Genomic DNA, 19,751 nt, shown 5'->3' on the forward strand with positions numbered 1-19,751 from the left:
ACTGTTTTTTATTCTCACACCATCTTAAAGAAACAGTTTATCAAACACTCAATATTATCAAAACTGAAAACACGATTAACCGTATCAAAACTAAAAGCACTTGTGACCACAGCCCAGCAATCCCAGTAAAATTTCAAAGAGGCAAGAAGTCAAACAGCAATAATTTGGGACGTGGATGAAACTTATTCAAAAGAGAAGGCCAAAATAATCTTTTTCGTGACAAAGAAATACTTACTGAGAAATGTCAATCCAGTAAATGGACTTACAGGGAATTTTCCAAAAATGAAAAATATAAAAAGCTGATTAGGAAAAAAAAAAAAAAAAAACTATTTCCGACTTGGTGCAAAGGCAAGGTAGAGTGAAAGAAGAAAACGAAGAAGAAATCAAGAAATTCGCCAAATCCGTGATCTCGGATCCAATCTGGAATTGAAATCTGAATCAGACGTGGTGTAGTGGAAGAAGATGATGGTTGAGGATCTAGGTGTGGAAGCGAAGGAAGCAGCGGTTCGCGAGGTGGCGAAGCTGTTGCCTCTGCCGGAGCTCCTTCAGTCTATTTCTTCCATCAAGGCCGATTACATTGCTCGCCAACAGGTCTTCTATCTCTTCACCTCTCTACCTTTCGTTTTTACGCATACTCTCAATTTGTTATTATCATCAATCACAACCAGGTTCAACACGCTCATGCTTGCCATTTCTTCTAAATCCATGGGTATATAGAAAATCATTAGTTTCCTGATCAATTCTAACTGATTCCATGGCACTGTTTAGGTTTTTTTTTTTTTTTTTTTGGCAATGAAACCACTTGTTTTGTTAGAAAAAGGTTATGGAGGGGGAGAGCAGTAAGATGGCTTAACATGTAATTGATTTGATTTCCATTACTTGCTGGCCAGTTACAAAATCATTGACCTTAACATGTAACTGATTCGAAGGAACTGAACATTCATTTAACTTTACCAGCTTAGTGTAATGGTCCGTCGAAAAGTAAGTGCTTGCTTTTGAGAAAAGGCAATAAACTACCTGGTTCCAGGTACTACAACAATTAGCAAAGGAGGCATCCTTTGATAAACTATTAAAACCTTCCAGCCTCGTTACTAATTTGGAAAGCGGTAGTGTCTTGTTTTGATTTTTTTTTTTTCAGCTCTGAGGACTTCTTGTCCTTTGTACTTTGATCTTTTTTTTTTTTTTCCTCTATGAAAGTTTGTCCCCAGTTGTCTAAACTTTTGATTAAAAAAGAAAATAATAATTCAAGGGAGTAGAACCCAGTAACAAGTTTTCCCAAGTTTTCTCCAACTTACTGCAGATGTTAGGGGGGAGCTTGACATTTTGTGGGGTTAGTGGATAAAACAGATTGTACCAACTGAAACTTGGATAATATTTATGTTGCCCTTGACACTTCCGTTTCCTTAAGGATATGTTGGTGCTTGGTTTTGATCCATAATGGATTGCTAGATTTACAATGTGTTCAAGGAGGAAAAGAAGAATATTGGTTTCAAATTGGGCTTGGGTAACAAGTGATTTAGAATATCTGTGACTAATGTTTTTAAAGTAGCTTAAGATGGTTTCAGCTGCAAGAAAACTGCAGTATTCACTGTGTCCTTAGTAGGAAGCATAGAAATTGTGGTCCTTAAGTAGGGGAATGATACTGTAGTTTATGAACACAAGCTCATCCAATATTTATGCTGCATATGTGGGGGAATGCCAAGAATGCAATGAAATTTACTTGGAATATTAAAGCGTTATACTAATTTTTCTAACATGTGTAGTTGAATGAAAGAAAGTTAAAATTGATTGAGCAGTTGATGCATAAAATATGGACTAGAGTGTATTCTGCTTCAAGGTTTAAGTTAATTTATGTTTGCATCTGGGTGGGTCGTCGCCTCGTCGGTGCTGCTGTAGGCTTTGGTTTTGTTTCCACATGTGATATTCTGATCTTGACACACATATGTTCATTGATAAGTGGCATTACCTTTTGTAATGTTGGAATTGCTTTAGAATGAAGTGGCCTTCTGAAAGTTGCTGTTTTCTATATTGTCAGGCAAATGATGCACAACTTAGTACAATGGTTGCCGAGCAGGTACATGCAAAAACTGTAGTCCAAATTTTCCATTCATGATGGAGAGTTGTATGTACGCATTGTGCAGACTCATAAATGTATATAAGAGTTCATAATGCTTAGCACTTTAACTAGTATCTCATCTGTCTTACAAGAAAGTGGTTTGCTGCAGGTAGAACAAGCACAAGCTGGGCTGGAATCACTGTCCTTATCTCAAAAATCAATAAACCAACTCCGTGAAAACTTTGTTTCTATTGAAAAGTATGCTCATGGAAAATTCTAAAGGCTTTATGGTTTAAGGAGATTGTTGCTGTAGTTTAGATGCTATGTATAAGCCGTTGCGCGGCACTAATCTGTTCCTGATGGTTTATGTGGTTGCTTTGTGCATCAGGCTGTGTCAAGAATGCCAAACTTTGATTGAAAACCATGATCAGATAAAGCTTCTCAGCAATGCAAGAAATAACTTGAATACAACCTTAAAGGTTGGTGAATTTTTTCTTATGTTTACAATTTTCTTAGTCGCAACCTTTCTGTGTGTGTGGACCTGTAATGTATACAACACCTAAGGACTTTATTACTTCCCTGTCATGTTGCTTTATCTCTCATTTGTTGTATCAAAGGCTGCATCACTTTACATTTCTTCTTAAAACTGTTTGACTGGGAAAGCCTGACCAGAGTTGAAAATCTCTGAGTCAATAAAACATTTTCTCAGAATTTTCCAGGTATATGTTGTTATCTACTATTAATAAGTTATTTTCTATGAGGATCCAGATATAAACAAATGAAACGTTGATGTCCAAATTTTGGCATTCTTGACTTGACATTAACTTTCAAAGTCCACTAGAAACCCTTGTACCAGAAGGTGAAGGTTCATTGATGGTGATTTTGTTGAAAAATGCTTTTAAAATAAGGTGTAAACTGAGATGTGTGAAGTTGTGGGACCTCTTTATTGGTGAGATAATGCTTTGTTGTATGGTTTACCAGCTAATATGTTGCTCTTTGATAGGATGTTGAGGGTATGATGTCAATCTCTGTTGAAGCCTCTGAGGCTCGGGCATCTTTAAGTGATGATAAAGAACTCATTAATACATATGAGGTAAAACTAGTGTTGAAGTTACTAATTGCTCTTTTTTTCCCCCTTTGCCGATATCTGATAGTTTTGTGTTATTTTCTTTTTTCTTGTCGTCAATAGCCTTATGTTTTTTCTAATACTGCTCTGAAAAATTTAGATATCAAACTACATCTTATGCTCCATTTGTTTTGTTTTATTATTATTATTATTAGTGTTATTATTATTATTACTTTCTAATTTCATTTTCCAAATTTTCATCCTTAATTTGTTAATAGAGGTTAACAGCTCTTGATGGAAAGCGGAGGTTTGCATTAGCAGCTGCAGGATCTCACAAGGAAGAGGTTGGCAGGCTAAGGTATATGTCTTTGTCTTAAATTCATTGAGGAATTTTTACTTCCTACAATTCTGTTTTGAGGTTGTACGGTTTTCTAACCCTTAGAAATGAAACAATAGGATAAGGTCAATTAGTCTTTGCAGAAGCTAAATCTCATTGACAAACATAAAATTTTGATGCTACGTCTAGGCAGGTCTAATTTTGCTAGGGCCAATTTGACCCCATTAACCTAAGTTTTTATTTATTTTTCCCTGAAGATTGGAATGGATACGACATACATACGAGTCTAAAAATCTAATTTTGGTCTTGAGTGATGGTTAATAAGATAATAACTATGACATTTTACTTTCCTGCCTAATTACTTTCTTTATTTGATATTGCCAGGCACAATTTGTGGTTTGAGTTGTAATGACATATCTTTCATTTTTAATTTGGTGTATTTTAGAGAATATTTTGAAGATGTTGATAAGACCTGGGAGACATTTGAGAAGACATTATGGAGCCACATTTCCAACTTCTATAAACTTTCCAAAGAAAGGTATTGTCTATGTATTTTGGATAGTAGTTTAGTTGTGCGGTTACAGCTTCAGGTTGTTTTCTTTATGCATTCCAAGTTTGAATAGTTATTCGCAACCACATGGCTTGGATATGCTCTTGCTTTCTAATGCCTCAAATTGCCTTCTTCCTCTCATTCTGCATCTACCCTCGACCCTGTGCAAAAAAATACAACCAACAAAAGACTAATGGGTCCTCATGGAATGGGTAAATACTGTGGTATCGTGTGACAGTCCACTTGTAAAAGAAGATTCTTTTGATCTGTAGATGAGCTAGCCAGTCTGTAAGAAAACTAAGTGGCTAGCTCGTTTATATGCTTTACAGATATCATGTCAGATAAATGGTTATTTAAATTTGGTCAATCAATTTGATGATATTTCATTGTTTTGGTGCCAAACGGCAAGAAAGCTTTCTTCCCTTATTGATATAAGATTTGTGTATGATCTTTATGCCGCTTACAAATATATTGGCTATTGAATGTGTTTCGTTCCTTCAATTACTCATTTAACAATTTCTACGTTGCAGCCCGCAAACTCTGGTGCGTGCTTTGAGGTATGTTTCTCAGAAACTTGGAATCTTTTTCTTCAGTTGTCTTGTTATTTGATGAGATGTGTGTACCTTTTACTAGCCTTCCAGGCAGCTTTATTTATTAGTGTTATTATTATTATTATTTTTTTGAAAAAGAAACAACAATTATTGAGAAGAATGAATAATACAAGAAGTAGATATGAGGTCCACAACAAGAATAACAGAAAAATACCAGAAAATCACACCAGATGTAATTAGCTAGCTTCAGACCAAACACCCTAATGTCAATATGCTTTGACTACAGCTCCCCTCCTGTCCAACAGAATATGAGAAAGGCTGTAGTTGTTATTCTACCAAAACTGGGTGCCAAAAAGCTGACAAAATTGTTACTAGATGTTACTTTTGCATTTGTATCCATGTACTTATTTTCCTTTAAGACTACAAAAATTCCCATTTTAGTTATTCATATTCTGGTTTGTGGGTTCATGACCCTTTTTTTTGGTTGTCATGTTTTTGCCATTTAGGGTTGTTGAAATGCAAGAAATCCTTGACTATCAACTTGCTGAAGAAGCAGCTGAGGCTGAGGGAGGCGGTGCCATGGCATCAATTGCCAATCCTCGTAGAACTTCCAAGTAACTCTCTAGACGTGACTATCAGTTTCATTACCATAACAATTTATCATGTATGCATCATCAAACTATATTACACCTGAATACATCTTATTTACGTCAACTTTAATGTTGGCATGCAGAAAAACTACCACAGCAATAGCTTCTTCGAGAAATCTGACGCAGCAGAAACTGAATGTACAAGGCAAAGGCTACAAGGACAAATGCTATGAGCAAATTAGGAAGACTGTTGAAGGACGATTCAACAAGCTACTGACAGAGGTACATTGAAAATAAATACAGTTTTTCTAAGAATGATAAAAGAGAAATATTATGTCATGTGTACCTTATCTTATTTCTTACTCTAATTTATGGTGCAGCTTTGTTATGAGGATCTTAAAGCAGCACTAGAGGAAGCTCGAGCGGTATGTACAGTTGACTATTAAGCTTGATTATGCTATAAGCTTGGAATCAAGGATGAAATATACCTTTTTTGATATATCAGATTGGAGAAGAGCTTGGAGATATATACGACCATGTAGCCCCTTGTTTCCCCCCCAGGTTTGCTTCTATTTTCCTTTGGTTTATAATGTTTGAGCCAAACATCTGTTTGTCATCTTATTTTAGGTGTAAACTTCCCACTGTTAATGCTGAAAGGCTCTGACTGCTCTAGGACAGAGTGATTGTTATTAGAATCAATTAACACCGAGCTTTATGATTGAGATAAAAAGACTAGGTTAATATCCTTTTTGCCATCTATGTCTACCCCTTGGTAATTTCTACATGTTTTTTTATTTCGATGTCGGTGAGAATTTCCATTGTTTGGTAGTAGTAACAGTAGGATAGTGTTGCTAAGAAGAGTCGTAGCTTTCAAAATTTTATTTTACTCTGTTATGAGAGGTGGAGAGAGGCTGTATGGTATTGCCTTTTTTTTTTTTTTTGACTGTAATATTAACCAAAAAAATCATTAATTAGTGGTGTAAGAATGGAATGGCGAATTTGCTATTTCTTGCACAGCACCTTGATTTCTGCTCAAGCTCATTGCTAAAAGAAAGAATGTTAATATATTGCCTAGACTGTAAATTTTGATGAAAGAAATCTTCTTCTCCACTAATATTTTAAGTAAGTTACCAGTTAGGAATAAGAGGTGTACAGACATTGGGGAAATGAAAAGGAAAGTTCTATAGTTTGTTGTCTTGAACATTTTGTTCTACTCATATACAAGTAGCTCAATGGCTGTCTGTAAAGAATTTTTAGGTCATGTATTGCTTAGCTTATGTAACTTTCAAAAGGAAACAAAAGACTAGAGGAGCAATTATACTTGTTATGAAGCCAGTATGCCATACATGTTTCTTTTGCTATCTAGGTCTGCAATCATTATAAAGTTAACTTTCTTTTGCTGCATGAACTAGTTTATTGTCATAGTGCATCTATGTTAGACTACTACTGTACTAACCCAATAGTGTATGTTAACTAGTACACGTAACAACCACCTCACCTGCAGTGACATCTTGCTTGCAGAGACAACAGAAACCAGATATATAGTCTTATTTTACACACAATTAGCTATGGCCTCTTGGTTATATAGTCTAATCAACACCATGGAGTTCATGGGTTGAAATGTCACTCGTATCATGGGATGTGGGGTGGGAATAGAAAAGTATAAAAAATCAATAGGAATGAGAGGCTTAGGCTAGCAGGGAATAAGTCAACACTGTATCAAGCTTACATATTTGCTCCGATGGGTCTAGACTGTAGAGCATTCTGGAAAGTGTGTGCATGCATGACACATCTGCACATACTCAAGATTATATTGGAGAATATTTAGTTTAGACCAACTCTTTTAAATAAACATACTTTCCATTTGATGGAAAATTTTATTTTGGCAGATATGAAATATTCCAACTCATGGTCAATCTGTATACCGAGAGATTTGTTCAAATGCTTAGATTACTCAGTGACAGGGCAAATGAAATGACGAACATAGAGATCTTAAAGGTACTTTTCTGATTTCTTATTTGTTTCAAACTTGCATTTCACACTCAAACAATTTTGCGTTCTTTGAGAAACATCATTCTTCATTTTTTTTTCTTTGGGTTAGCATCCCTGTCTGTTATACTAAATATAAACAATAGCTAGCTGACTGATGACTTATTAGCATAGCCATTATTTATATTCTGCACTATTGTTGTAGAAACATTTCTACCCAAAGTTGAATGCTGCTCAATCATATTATCTTTTCCAACAAATCTTGCTCTTGTCCAATTGTTTGGTGCAGTTGATCTTACTTTTCTGTTGCTACTACTTTAGCCTATTTTTTCTGTGGACTCCATGTTGTTTTATGCTTTTTATGATTTATCAACAAAAAGCGATCCTTTTTTTTATTAGGGTTTAGACTTCAATAGTATACATCCTTAATCACAATAAAAAAATCAGGTCACACCTTTAAACAAATTAGAAACCACTTCTAACTCAAATCCTGATTACAGTTTACTTTTGAATTTTTAATCTCCCAACCTCCCAACCTCCCATGAAAGCTGGAGATCAAGAAATTAAAAAACCATTTGCTTTGCTAGTGCAGAGAAAGTCACATGAGCCACCATGATATTTGATATAGTACTGTCCTTAACATTAAATTGACAACGTGTTATCAACTTGATGCGACACCTCTCAAGGATGTTAGCATCACGTACTTACCAACTGGATGGCACTGTGTTTCTCCAAAACATCACGTCTTCATGTGCGTCATAACAATTACACTTTAAAATATCTTAAAACTACACATTTTGACCTGCCTCATCAACGTGGTAACCCCGTCAACACTTTCAGCCTCAAAACAGCAGTGCTTCGTAAATGGCTCTCTGAACTGCGGACATTTCTGTTGTTTGGACAGTGGTCCCTAGCAAAATCTGAGAGTATAAACTAAATAGATGGCTTCTCCACTAAAGTCCTCAATCTTTCAATGAAACGGGACAAAAAGTAGCCTGTAGCCCTGCCATTGGCTGTTTAAACAGCAGTGTCTGCTTGCAGATATTTGACTGCTAAACTCTCTCTCTCTCTCTCTCTATATATATATATATATATATATATATATTTGAATGGGCTTGAAGTCAGGGAGTTTTCAGTGTTGGAAAGGGTGCAATTATTTCTGACTAGGGCAGATGCAAGAAGTAGAAACTGGTATTTGGGGGAGTTTGCTCATAGTGGTTATGGACTTATGGTTGGTATTCAAGTGATAAACAATAATACAGATACCCACTCTATCCCTCTCTCCTTTTTTTTTTTTTCAATCATCTGGCCATATGTAAAATGTGCAAAAGTGCCTGCAATTGTTAAGATTTTAGCTTGAATTGTGTCACACTGGAGGACTGATGCGTATGGTTGGAAACAAAATGTGATTGCATATACCATCCAAAGGCGCTAAATCTTTGGCTCAGATTGTTCTCGGATGTGTAGTCCCTAGATGTTCTTTTGCTTTGGTGTGTGAAACGCATTAAAGTGTAAGGGAGCCGGAAGAAAGCTAAAATCTTATGGGGGATATGGATAAAAGTTTCTGCATTGGTGATCATGTTTTTTATTTATTTTTTCCTAATCACTGAGAGTAACTACAAATATCTCAGATTTCTCTCCTAGATGAGGGGACTGACATATCAGCAGTGGACAATAATTATTCTTAGATTCACTAATCAATCCTGATCTAAATAATGCAACTCTAATTACAAAAGAAACCAAATACAATTTTTTTTTATTTCTTTATTTCTTTTAATACAGGTTATTAGATTACAGCCCTAAATAGGAAACCAAATATCCTAAAGATGGAATTCGATTAACCAAATATACTTTTGTTTTCAGCAGGTTTCATGTACTATTTTATGTTACCTTTTCTTGAAGTTTGGTTTGGTTTGATTTCATAATCACCTTCTGAAGTATCTTTTGCTTCTAACTGTCCTTGTAATGGAGCTTCATCTTACAGTTTTAATTTCCTAGTTTCAGTTTATTGTCCTGACTTCCTTCTTCTTGTTTGCAATTAGGTAACTGGTTGGGTAGTTGAATACCAAGAAAATATGATTGGGCTTGGTGTTGATGAATCTCTTGCTCAAGTATGTTCTGAGAGTGGTTCCATGGATCCCCTTATGAATTCCTATGTGGAGAGAATGCAAGCTACGACAAGGGTAACAATATTCTACCTACAATCTTATTGCACTTTTATTTTATTTATTTGGGAAAAATATTGACATCTTCTTTTGCAAATTGTATTTTCAAGAAATGGTACTTGAATATCTTGGAGGCTGATAAGGTACAGCCACCGAAGAAAACAGAAGATGGGAAGCTATATACGCCAGCTGCTGTTGATTTATTCAGGATCCTTGGAGAGCAAGTGCAAATTGTTCGCGATAATAGCACCGAGCTCATGCTTTACAGAATTGCTTTAGCAATTATCCAGGTCTTTTGGTTATGACTTTCGTAGAAATAAATGCTTAAGTATCACTATAGTGGGATTTATCTTCTATATTGACATGTTCGCTAGAACAATTTTTTAGGATAAAGTGCACTTAATAGCATTTATTAGAAGAAATTAATTCTTTTTAACTCCTCTGGAACATGAGGTTAATAGTATAATGAAGCTATCAGTTCCTTTGATAAATGCATTACAAGTTCACGGTTGTGCCATGAAGAACTGGTACAGCATTTATATAGGCCTGTTTTACATGTCAATATGCTCATCTTAGAATTTTGGGGTTTTGTCCATTTACCCCATTTCTAAGGATTTTTTTCCCACTTACCCCATTAAGTTTTTTTAATTCTCTCTTACCCAATACACTCTAAGGGAGTCTTCCCTAATACCCCATTAAGATTTTTTTTTTGTTTTTAATTTTTTTTTAATACCATTTTACCCCCCACCTCTTTGTTACTTAGAGAGAGAGATAGAGAAAATGGAAGAGAGAGAAACCATAGGAGACTTCGCCGGAGCCCGTCACCGGTCGCCGGAATCCGGTCACCGATCGCCGGAATCCGGTCAACTTTCGCCGGAATCCGGCCAACTTTCGTCGGAATCCGGTCACCGGTCGCCAGATTCCGGTCACCGGCTGCCGCCCACCGGAATTTGCTGAAAATCTCACCGGAAAGTTTTTTTGCCCCCAATAGACATCTATTGCCCCCTAATAGAGGGGCAATAGACGTCTATTGCCCCCCAATAGACGTCTATTGCCCCCCAATAGACGTCTATCGGCCCCCAATAGACGACTATCAGCCATGTATTGCCCTCCAATAGACGACTATCAGCCATGTATTGCCCTCCAGTAGACGTCTATTGCCCCCCAATAGACGTTTAGATTACCAAAATGGTAATTAATCTTCCTAAAACTACACAAATAAAACTTTGATTAAATAAAAAAAACGAGGAGATTACATCAATTCAAAACGTCTATTGCCCCCCAATAGACGCCTATTACCCCCCAATAGACGGCAATAAAGGTCTATTCCCCCCCCCCCCCAATTTTACCTTTTTCTTTCCTTCCCAGCTTTCTGCCTAAATTTTACCAAAAAATAATAATAATTTGAGCACCCAGATACTAATAATATGATAAACAAAACCAACAGAATCATTTCAGATCCAGAATAGGACCAGAAATGTGCTTACTTTATTATATCTTTCTTTCTATCTTAAGATTATTCTAGTGTTTGCATTGATCTGCACCTTCTTCCTGCAATAAAATAATGGCTACATGATCAGTGATCGCCTCCCAATTCTTGTCCAAAAGAATACAAAAACTAATCTATTAATTAACGGCTTAACAATTCCAGTTTTAAAACCATAGACATCGAATCCAAGTATAAAACTCTAATAGCATAGAGAAATAGAATGATTTAATACGTTTCTCTATGCATGAAATGGTATTCTTATGACTATAAAACTATTAAAAACAGAGCAGAAATATGAAGGTGATGGAGAGAATCGGGAGAGAAGCGAGAAGGTCAAGCATGGCAGCTGCTGCAACTGATGGACTTTCCGGCCGCCGTGAATCGATTTCTCATCCAAGGACCTGGACGACGTCGTTTTCCGATCGATCACAGTGTCGCGGTCAGAGCCAACCCCTCGGTGCTGCTGCAGCTTTTGCTCGTCTTCTTCGATGTAATCTTCGTTGTCGTCGTCGTCTTCGGAGAGGACGCGAGACGGCGGCTTGCGGTGGATCTCGATGAGGCGGTCGATGACTTGGTCGACGCTGCGTTTGTGGATGTAGAAGGCGGAGACGGCCATAAGGGAGGCGCCGACTAAGGCGGCCATGGCTAGGTTCAGAGCAGAGGTTGATGAGTGGAAGAAGATGAAGATGACGAGTCCATTTTCGTAGTGGACTCAGCGCAGTGGCTCTGTTAGTGGAGATGGCTATGGGGGAGTGTGAAGAGAAGAGAGTTGTGCATCGTGATTTGTGACTGGAGAGAGAGAATACCATGGCAGTATTGTAGTTTAGTAATTAGGCTGAGGGTATATCTGTCATTTCACTTTAAATTGTGTTAGTGAGAATAAAAATCATTTGCTGGGGTAAGTGGGATAATTTTTCCTCATTTTGGTGCTTTGGGTCAAGGACCCTAGAATTTTTATCTTTTTGTTTTTTGTATTCATAGGTATTCACACACAAATATGCTGTTCTTACATACTTGCTGTTACTTTTTTTTTTTTTCTTTTGCTTTAGTCTTCTCTTCTTCTTTGCTATTCTCTTTTCTTCTCCTCTGTGTGTGTTTCTATATGTATCAATTGGTACCAGAGAAAATATTGGCCAGCATTATTTGACTTATGTCATTAATCAGGTAATGATTGATTTTCAAGCTGCTGAAAGGAAGAGACTTGAGGAACCTGCTTCAGAAGTTGGTTTGGAACCTTTATGTGCGATGGTTAGTGCATCTTTTACACACTAGCCTCTATCTGTGTATTGATGATTGGATGCGAAGTAATTAAGTATGGGTTTTGGTTTCATATTGGTTGCAGATTAACAACAATCTACGCTGCTATGATCTTGCAATGGAGCTGAGTAATAGCACTTTGGAAGCTCTTCCCCAAAACTATGCTGAGCAGGTTATGCCAATTCCAGCTTGGTTCTTTTTGTTTTCCCTTCTGTTTCTTTGTTTTCAATTATTCTGTTTGGAATTTATAGTGTCTAGGACTCCAGTGTGTTTCTTTAGGATCCTTAACTAATCTCCCGAGTTTGTTCTTGTTAAGTTTCAGTTAATTAGTTTATTAATTGGCTTCTACTTGATATGGTTAAATTGATTCGAAGATTTCATGAAAAAAAAAAAAGAAAAAAGAAGAAGCCTCAGAGGGCTGTTTGGAGATCATAATGAATAAGCTAAATTTTTTCTTTCTATATCCACAGGTTAACTTTGAAGATACATGCAAAGGTTTCCTAGAGGTTGCAAAGGTAATTGGAAGGATGAAAATGTGCTTTCTGGGTGCACAGTCTTGTATATTTGTATTCATATGTTCTACACATCTTCTGCTACAGTATTGTGTGGATTATGATATTTATCAAGATAAAGTGCCATCTCTCATTAAAATCCATAGTTTCTATTGGCATATTTGATGGCTTGATAAAACATAAATGTTGTATATTCTTTTTAGTGCAGTCACTCAGAGCAAATATGTAATGTTGTTAGATGTATGTATTGATAGCTAGCGGTGTGTTGACATATGTGATGAATGTTTAAATACCTCTTTGATGATAGGAAGCTGTGCATCAAACCGTCAGTGTTATTTTTGAAGATCCCGGAGTGCAGGATTTACTTGTGAAGCTCTATCAGAAGGGTAAGGTAATTTACTTGCTGTTGTAATGGTAATTTTATCGATTTATCTATATTATTTCCTCTGTCTGTCTGTCTGTCTGTCCCTCCCTCCCTCCCCTCCCCCCCACAAATTGCTCGTGTCTGTGTACACATGCTCTTTATTTACTTAATTACTTTTTTTTTCTTCTTGTTTGGAGTGACCAGTCTGGTGATAAAACTGTCAATCTATATGCTAAGGCAGAAGCGAAGTTGTGGTTAAAGTTTTAAACCCACAGAACCCCCTTGGTTAAAAGCAAACCACTATAATAAGACAGTTTGATAGAAAATTGGCAAAACAGGTGAAGCGAGTTTTTCTCAACACCACGCTCTCTCTCATCTTCTAATTGGATAACGCCTTCAAAAAAAAAAAAAAAAATTAAAAAATAAATAAATAAAAGAAGCACATCTCTCTCTTGTTTTCTGCAGCAAATAAATGTCTAAAGCAAAAAAATGCCGCTGACCAAGCTTGTTCCAAGAGACTGGTGCATTTAACACAAAGTGAAATTATTTGTTTAGTGTATTGTTACAGAAAAAATGGCACTATTATGCTTAGAAATTAGCTCAGGAATGTAAAAAGTTCATGGGGGAGACATATTTATCAGTTGCTAATATCTTCACTGAATTTGTAACTGATTTTATTTGTAAGAAAATTAGTTACAGATCAGCGGAAGATTGATTATTAAGTAAATTATGCGTGCTCTTTCATGCTCTTTGCCAGAAAAGAAGTCTTTTATGAAAGCATTAGCTGATTTCTTGGTATGCCAACCTTTATTGAAGTTTCCCACTGTATCTAGGTGTACTATTTACATTATGTGGTATATAAGATTCTCTGCTTTAACTTTTTTCTCCTTCATTTTCAGAGTGGTGCGAGGGACAGGTTACTGAGTATCTTGTTGCAACGTTTGGTGATTATTTTACAGATGTAAAGATGTAAGTTTTTTATTTATTTCAGACGTAGTAAAACATTGTTTATGCTTTTCAGTGAACTGAAAAAGGATTCTCTGATCAATCCAGAGATTGTTTTGATTAAAGTAAATGAGAAGACATGAACTGAGAAAAATTAAGATTTGGATCGAATTTCTGACCATTGGTCAGAGAAAAGAACAAAGGGTCGTATATGATTCCCAATAAATTCTTTGATTTCTTCCAGAAGCAGATGCTTCATGTTTCCTGAATGGCTGGAATATAGAGGAATGTCCAGAAAGGCATTTTCGGTCCAACTATATCTCTGTTGGTTCTGCTTGAAAAAATGAGGATCCTGAAGAATTGGTCTTTCTTTTTGTCATTGAATCTCTCTTTGATTCATCAATGTGTGATATTTTGAATCCTCATTACTTATGGAATCAAAACGATCTTTGGATTGATCAGAGGATCCTTTTCACTTTTTTCTGATGCTAAATGAGAACTCAAACTCCTGCATTTTCCTTTTTGGTTTAGAAAACATGGGGTCCGTTTGGTAATACTTTCAATTTTGGTTTTACTTAGAGATAGAGGGAAATATATAGAAAAAAGGCTGGAGGGAGGAGGGATAAATGAAAGCAGAATGCTGGAGGGAGGAGGGATGAATGAAAGCAGAATCTAGTGTGAAGTTTATATTTTTAGTTATAATTTAATGTGCCATCCTATATTTTCTTTCTCCTCCCTCGCCACATCTTTAACCAATGTAGAAAATTCACCGAAAATGAAATTTGGCCAAACGTACCTTTAGTAATTCATGATTGACAAGACCTTTGTTTGAACTTTGTGTTTTTTTTTTTTTGGACTTCTTGTTTGTTTGTTTCTTTTGCATATGAGAATTAGTTGTCCATATAGTTTGACATGCATTCATAAATCGGTTAAAAACTTGAATTAAGGGGTTAGTAGAAAGATCTTGATGTAGGGAGCTGATGTGATAAAGACATAGATGTGTGTCAAACACCCTTCAAATAGAATCTCTTATTTCTTTTCTTAATGTCAAATTAACTTCAAAATCTGTGTTACAAACGAGACTAGTGCTTAGATAGAGAATTAACCAAGGAGGATTTGTAAGATCTGTCAGGCCCATGGTGTGCTACCATGTGGTCTGGTAATTACCAAAATAGCACCCAAACGAAGTTTATGCACAGCTGTGGTTTATGTATGGGTTCTCCACTTACACATTTCTCTTTCAACTCCCAATTACTGTCAGAAATAAGTTTGCTTTAATATAGTTACAGTTCTGTTATTATCATATGTCTACCCTAAAGTGAAAGACTAATGCCGTTCTTGGTTGTACTGCTCTGTATTTAAGGTACATTGAAGAAAGATCATTTAGGAGATTTGTTGAGGCTTGTCTGGAGGAAACTGTGGTTGTTTATGTTGATCATCTTCTCTCACAGGTTTTATTTCTGACGGATAACTGCCTTAAAAAATTGGCTTTGGACATCTTTTAGAATGATTTCTCCATCCAATATTCTGTTCCTTTATTGTATTATCGATGCTTCTTTTTGCAGAAAAACTACATAAAGGAAGAGACCATTGAAAGGATGAGACTAGATGAAGAGGTTCTCATGGACTTTTTTAGGGAGTATTTAAGTGTTTCTGTAAGTTCTGATCCTTTTTTATTAATTTTAATTTTAATTTAATTTAATTATTATTATTATTTTTTTTTTTTTACATTTTGTCAATAATATTGCAATCCTGTAATTTTTATTTTATGAGATTGTATTTTTCCATTTATTCGGGTCTGTTGTTCTTAATGCTTTCACATCCTATTGGCTGCAGAAAGTAGAAAACAGAGTCAGCATACTGAGTGATTTGAGAGAACTTGCTTCAGCAGAGAGCCTGGATACATTCACACTGATTTACACAAATATTCTCGAACATCAACCTGATTGTCCGGTAAATATTAAAAACTATATCCTCTGCTGAAATGGTTCTGGTTCAGCTTAAATTTCAAGTATAGCTTAGCTTTCAACTGCAAATAAATGTATGTCGACTAGCTAAATCAGACAACATTGAGTTTTATGTTTTATTCCAGTATTTTGCTGTAGTGGATGTCAAGGAAATCAACATATGATAAATCTGTATTTTCTCTTTGATTTTGGTCCAAGGTAGTCTGACTCCTCTTGATCTCACTTTATTGCAGCCTGAGGTTGTGGAGAAGCTTGTTGCACTGCGAGAAGGCATACCGCGAAAGGATGCCAAGGAGGTATGCACAACTGAACTGATGACTTTATTTTCACTCCCTCTTTGTCCATCAAAAGACTTAATTCCTCTCAACTATAAGTGAATGGAAGTTTCATTTCCTATGTCTCAGAAAATTTAATTCATGATAATCTGTAGAATAATTACCCACTAAGGTTTGCAATATTTTATATGCCGAACAGGTTGTACAAGAATGCAAAGAGATATATGAGAATTCTCTCGTCAATGGAACCCCTGCCAAAGCAGGGTTTGTATTTCCAAGAGTTAAGTGCTTATCGTCTGCCAAGGCATCAATATGGCGAAAGCTAACTTAGTCCAACTAGAAGCAGAACACTGATACTTATGCTTGTATTAGGAGACCGCTGCCAATCATGTGTTTTTGCATTCTTCATGGAAAGTTCTTATTATTCTTTTTTGTTTTATTATCTGCAAAGTTAACTACTTTTCCCCAATATCTTTTTTATCTCCAAAATAAATCATATCTTTGAGTTATTCATTGTTCTCTCTTCAGGAAGCATAATTTAATTTATTTGTGTATAAGTTCAATCTGAACTAATTCACCTGGCCTTTCCATTTGTAAAAGCTCTGTCATTACCTTGCCCTGTACCTTTAATTTCAGTTCATTGTCTCAAAGTTTCATAATTTGTCTTCCAATGTTTAAGCCACACAGTTCTTAGTAAACACACTTTCCATCGAGTGTGTGGAAAACTGAAAGTGTTGCAAATTCGTAGTCACCTGCACCAATCCTTTAGTCTTCATCTTGGCACCGCTAGCTACAGTTACTTGTAATGGTTTTAGACTCATCAACTTAAATCCTGCCTTGAACTTTTTAATAGTGAAAGATGTTTGTAGTTATGGGAAGCTCCAGAGTCCATCAGCATGTGCACCCTTCTCTTATTGAGATTTCCCTGCAACTGCATACTTTCAGGTCTGTTAGCTTCATCAATCACATTAAAGGTGATCAGTGGTTCTTAGTGTTCAACATGAGGCAATTCTTTATGGCCCTCAATCTGTAAAGCTTGTGTTCCCCTCAAGGTCTAAATTGTGCATGACAAATGAAACATTGGTTTATGGCCTTCTTTTCTTAATATTCAGTTTGAGAAAGTCTGCAAATTCCTGGAGTTTGTGTTGGTGATCCGTTGTGGTGGCCTATATATGTTGCACTGCACAAGGAAGAGCTGTAAAAGTTCTAGCTGCATATGTTGTGGTTGAACTTTTATGTGTTCCTACTTCTGGTGGCACGTGACATACCTCTCTCAATAGATCACTGCAAGCTCACAAACTTCGTAGAGTCCTTGGTTTTTCAGCCTTCACATCCATCCTGATGTGTCTTCCTTCAATCCCCCAACAAAAAATGGCAGAAGCGATCAAGCAAGTCTTGTGGATAATTTACTAAAGTGAGCTTTGTATTCCTCCAGTCCTTTGTTTATTCATCTTGACTTGAGTAGCCTGATAATCAACCTCGGTAAGGGATCCAAATTCTCTCATTAAGAGATTAGCAAACCCCAGTCAAGTATAGTAAACTCAGGTCTGAATATATACCAAGCATTTCTGACCAAAAGAAGAAGAAGAAGAAAATATACCAAGCATCCGTTGCCTCTCAGTTAAATGCATGGAAGCAATGGAAATCTTTCTTTTTCTTTGGGAATTTGATACAATTGAAAATATTGGTCAGCCTTATTGTGCCAAATTCACTAAATTTGATACATATACTCCTTTGAAAGCAAGAATGGATCCAATGCTTCTGGTCAATATTCTTGTATGCATAAGAGCAAATGCACCCATGTATCGAAGGCAATTGCTGATTTGCCTAGTGAATTAGAAACTGCCAATTCACTATTTATCCAAAATTGACGACCGCCTCCAATTACACAAGGTACTAAGGAAATGCAATGCGTGCCAATCCAGTATTCACACTTCAAATTTAAGATTTTTACTTTACAAATTTGGGTTAAAAAAGTTACTGTTGTCATTTAATTATTATCGTCGAATGGAAGATTCAATAGTTGTAATTAAATGATCGTTGGTAATAACAAAACTAGAAATTAGCAGAAGACCTACATATTTGTGGAGCCCAATTAGTCGACTAGGTGGGGGCCAACAATTAGAGTGGGTGCATTCATCTTCTTGTCCTTATCACCGTATTGGTATTGGTTACCCAATTATAGCATGAGTGCAATTGCTATATGTAATACCCGATGTATTTAAAAAAATGAAAAAAAAAATGAATAGTACGAAGAGATTAGTAAGAGTTTCGTTAGTTTTCTTGACATACAAATAGAGGAAGGATAAGGGTGAAATTGTTCAATAATTATTTTACGATCTTGGTGGTTATTCAGTGCTTGGAAATATTTTTTCAAATTTTTCTAGAGATTTCACTTCTGGACTCGAGAATAGAGCACACGACGTGATGAGTTGTAAGAGTTTTTAGGAAATTTTTCAGACACTCGAGATATTTATTATGATTTTCCAAAGTTTCAGAATTATGGAAAATTAATTAAGAAAAAAAGAAAATTTTCGCGGTGTAATATGCCTCGTTGAAATTAACCATCGCTTGATGATAGTCGCTGAAAATCAATTAATGGAGAACTATATAAAGGCTGAGATCCTATCATTATATCAATGCTGGAGAGAGAGCTCTAGAAGCTTCAAGGCTTCTGACCTGTTTCAGTGATCTCGACGACCCGCAAAGGGACCTAACGGAAAATCCTCCGTACGGCCACGACGGGGTGGCGCACCAGTCTCATTCGACTCCTCTCCTCACCGCGGTTCAACCTCCAGTCTTGGTTTGCTCAATCGATGGGTGAGGAAGGAGTATCAAAGCTCGAAAGATTCGGGTATTCCGGGTGTTCTTCGGCAAATTTCGGCGGTTCTTCTGCAAATTCTAGCGACGGTTGGTTGTGCATGAGGTGAGAAACTTGATTCTCTCGTCAAGATCTATGTCCTGGTATAGTTGTTTGTCAGTTTAATTGAGTTCTGAACGAATTGGTTTCTTGGGTGTAATGTTGTCTTCTCTACTCAAGAATCTGAATTATTTTCAAATAAATGCGGGGTTGGGGTGTTACACTCTAATAGCTAGATATTACTCCCAGCTCACAAAAATAAGTGATGACAGCTGACAAGGACTAACACTACACTACCTACCCTGATAAACGATATAAACCTTAGTTTAGAGAACAGCTCACAAGAATAGTTTCCTAGCTATATTAGGAAAGCATGTAATTTAAGAATTAGAGAAATGATTAGCAATGTCATTGCATCATACCACCGTCCCCCTGTCAAAATATTGTGTTTCTCCTCGTGAGAACACATTTTCAAAAGCCATATATTTGATACCATTCGTTGGAAATTGATAATGTCAAGGCTATGTCTTTTGAGAATAACTCTAGCTAGTAGTATGCTTGTGTATGTTCGGGATGTTAGAGGTTGATATGTTGATTTCATATTCTTCCCTCTTTCATAAGGTTTGATATTGATCGAAGGACTTGGGTATTACTACTCAAGAATGCTATCAAACTAGGTCGAGACCATGGTTTATTGAAGGTGATTTGAACCAAACCCTAGCCTCGATAGTAAAATGAAATCATAAGGAAGAACATGAGGTGTGCGGCTAGCCAAACT

General features: G+C 36.3%; 1 protein-coding gene across 1 annotated transcript; it reads left to right on the forward strand.

Moving 5' to 3' along the window:
- Positions 1-311: 311 nt before the first annotated feature.
- Positions 312-16,712, forward strand: LOC133720642 (exocyst complex component SEC6). The gene is made up of 25 exons (XM_062147052.1): positions 312-591; positions 2,036-2,074; positions 2,226-2,314; positions 2,445-2,535; positions 3,060-3,149; positions 3,401-3,480; positions 3,905-3,997; positions 4,540-4,566; positions 5,067-5,174; positions 5,294-5,432; positions 5,531-5,575; positions 5,656-5,711; positions 7,040-7,148; positions 9,182-9,322; positions 9,415-9,594; positions 11,958-12,041; positions 12,136-12,222; positions 12,521-12,565; positions 12,870-12,948; positions 13,826-13,895; positions 15,235-15,322; positions 15,437-15,526; positions 15,708-15,824; positions 16,072-16,134; positions 16,313-16,712. The coding sequence occupies exons 1-25, from the start codon at positions 463-465 to the stop codon at positions 16,442-16,444; spliced, it is 2,271 nt and encodes a 756-aa protein (XP_062003036.1). The 5' UTR covers positions 312-462; the 3' UTR covers positions 16,445-16,712.
- Positions 16,713-19,751: the final 3,039 nt, after the last annotated feature.

The sequence above is a fragment of the Rosa rugosa genome, chromosome 7, assembly GCF_958449725.1.
Source record: "Rosa rugosa chromosome 7, drRosRugo1.1, whole genome shotgun sequence".
In the NCBI taxonomy this organism is placed as follows: domain Eukaryota; kingdom Viridiplantae; phylum Streptophyta; class Magnoliopsida; order Rosales; family Rosaceae; genus Rosa; species Rosa rugosa.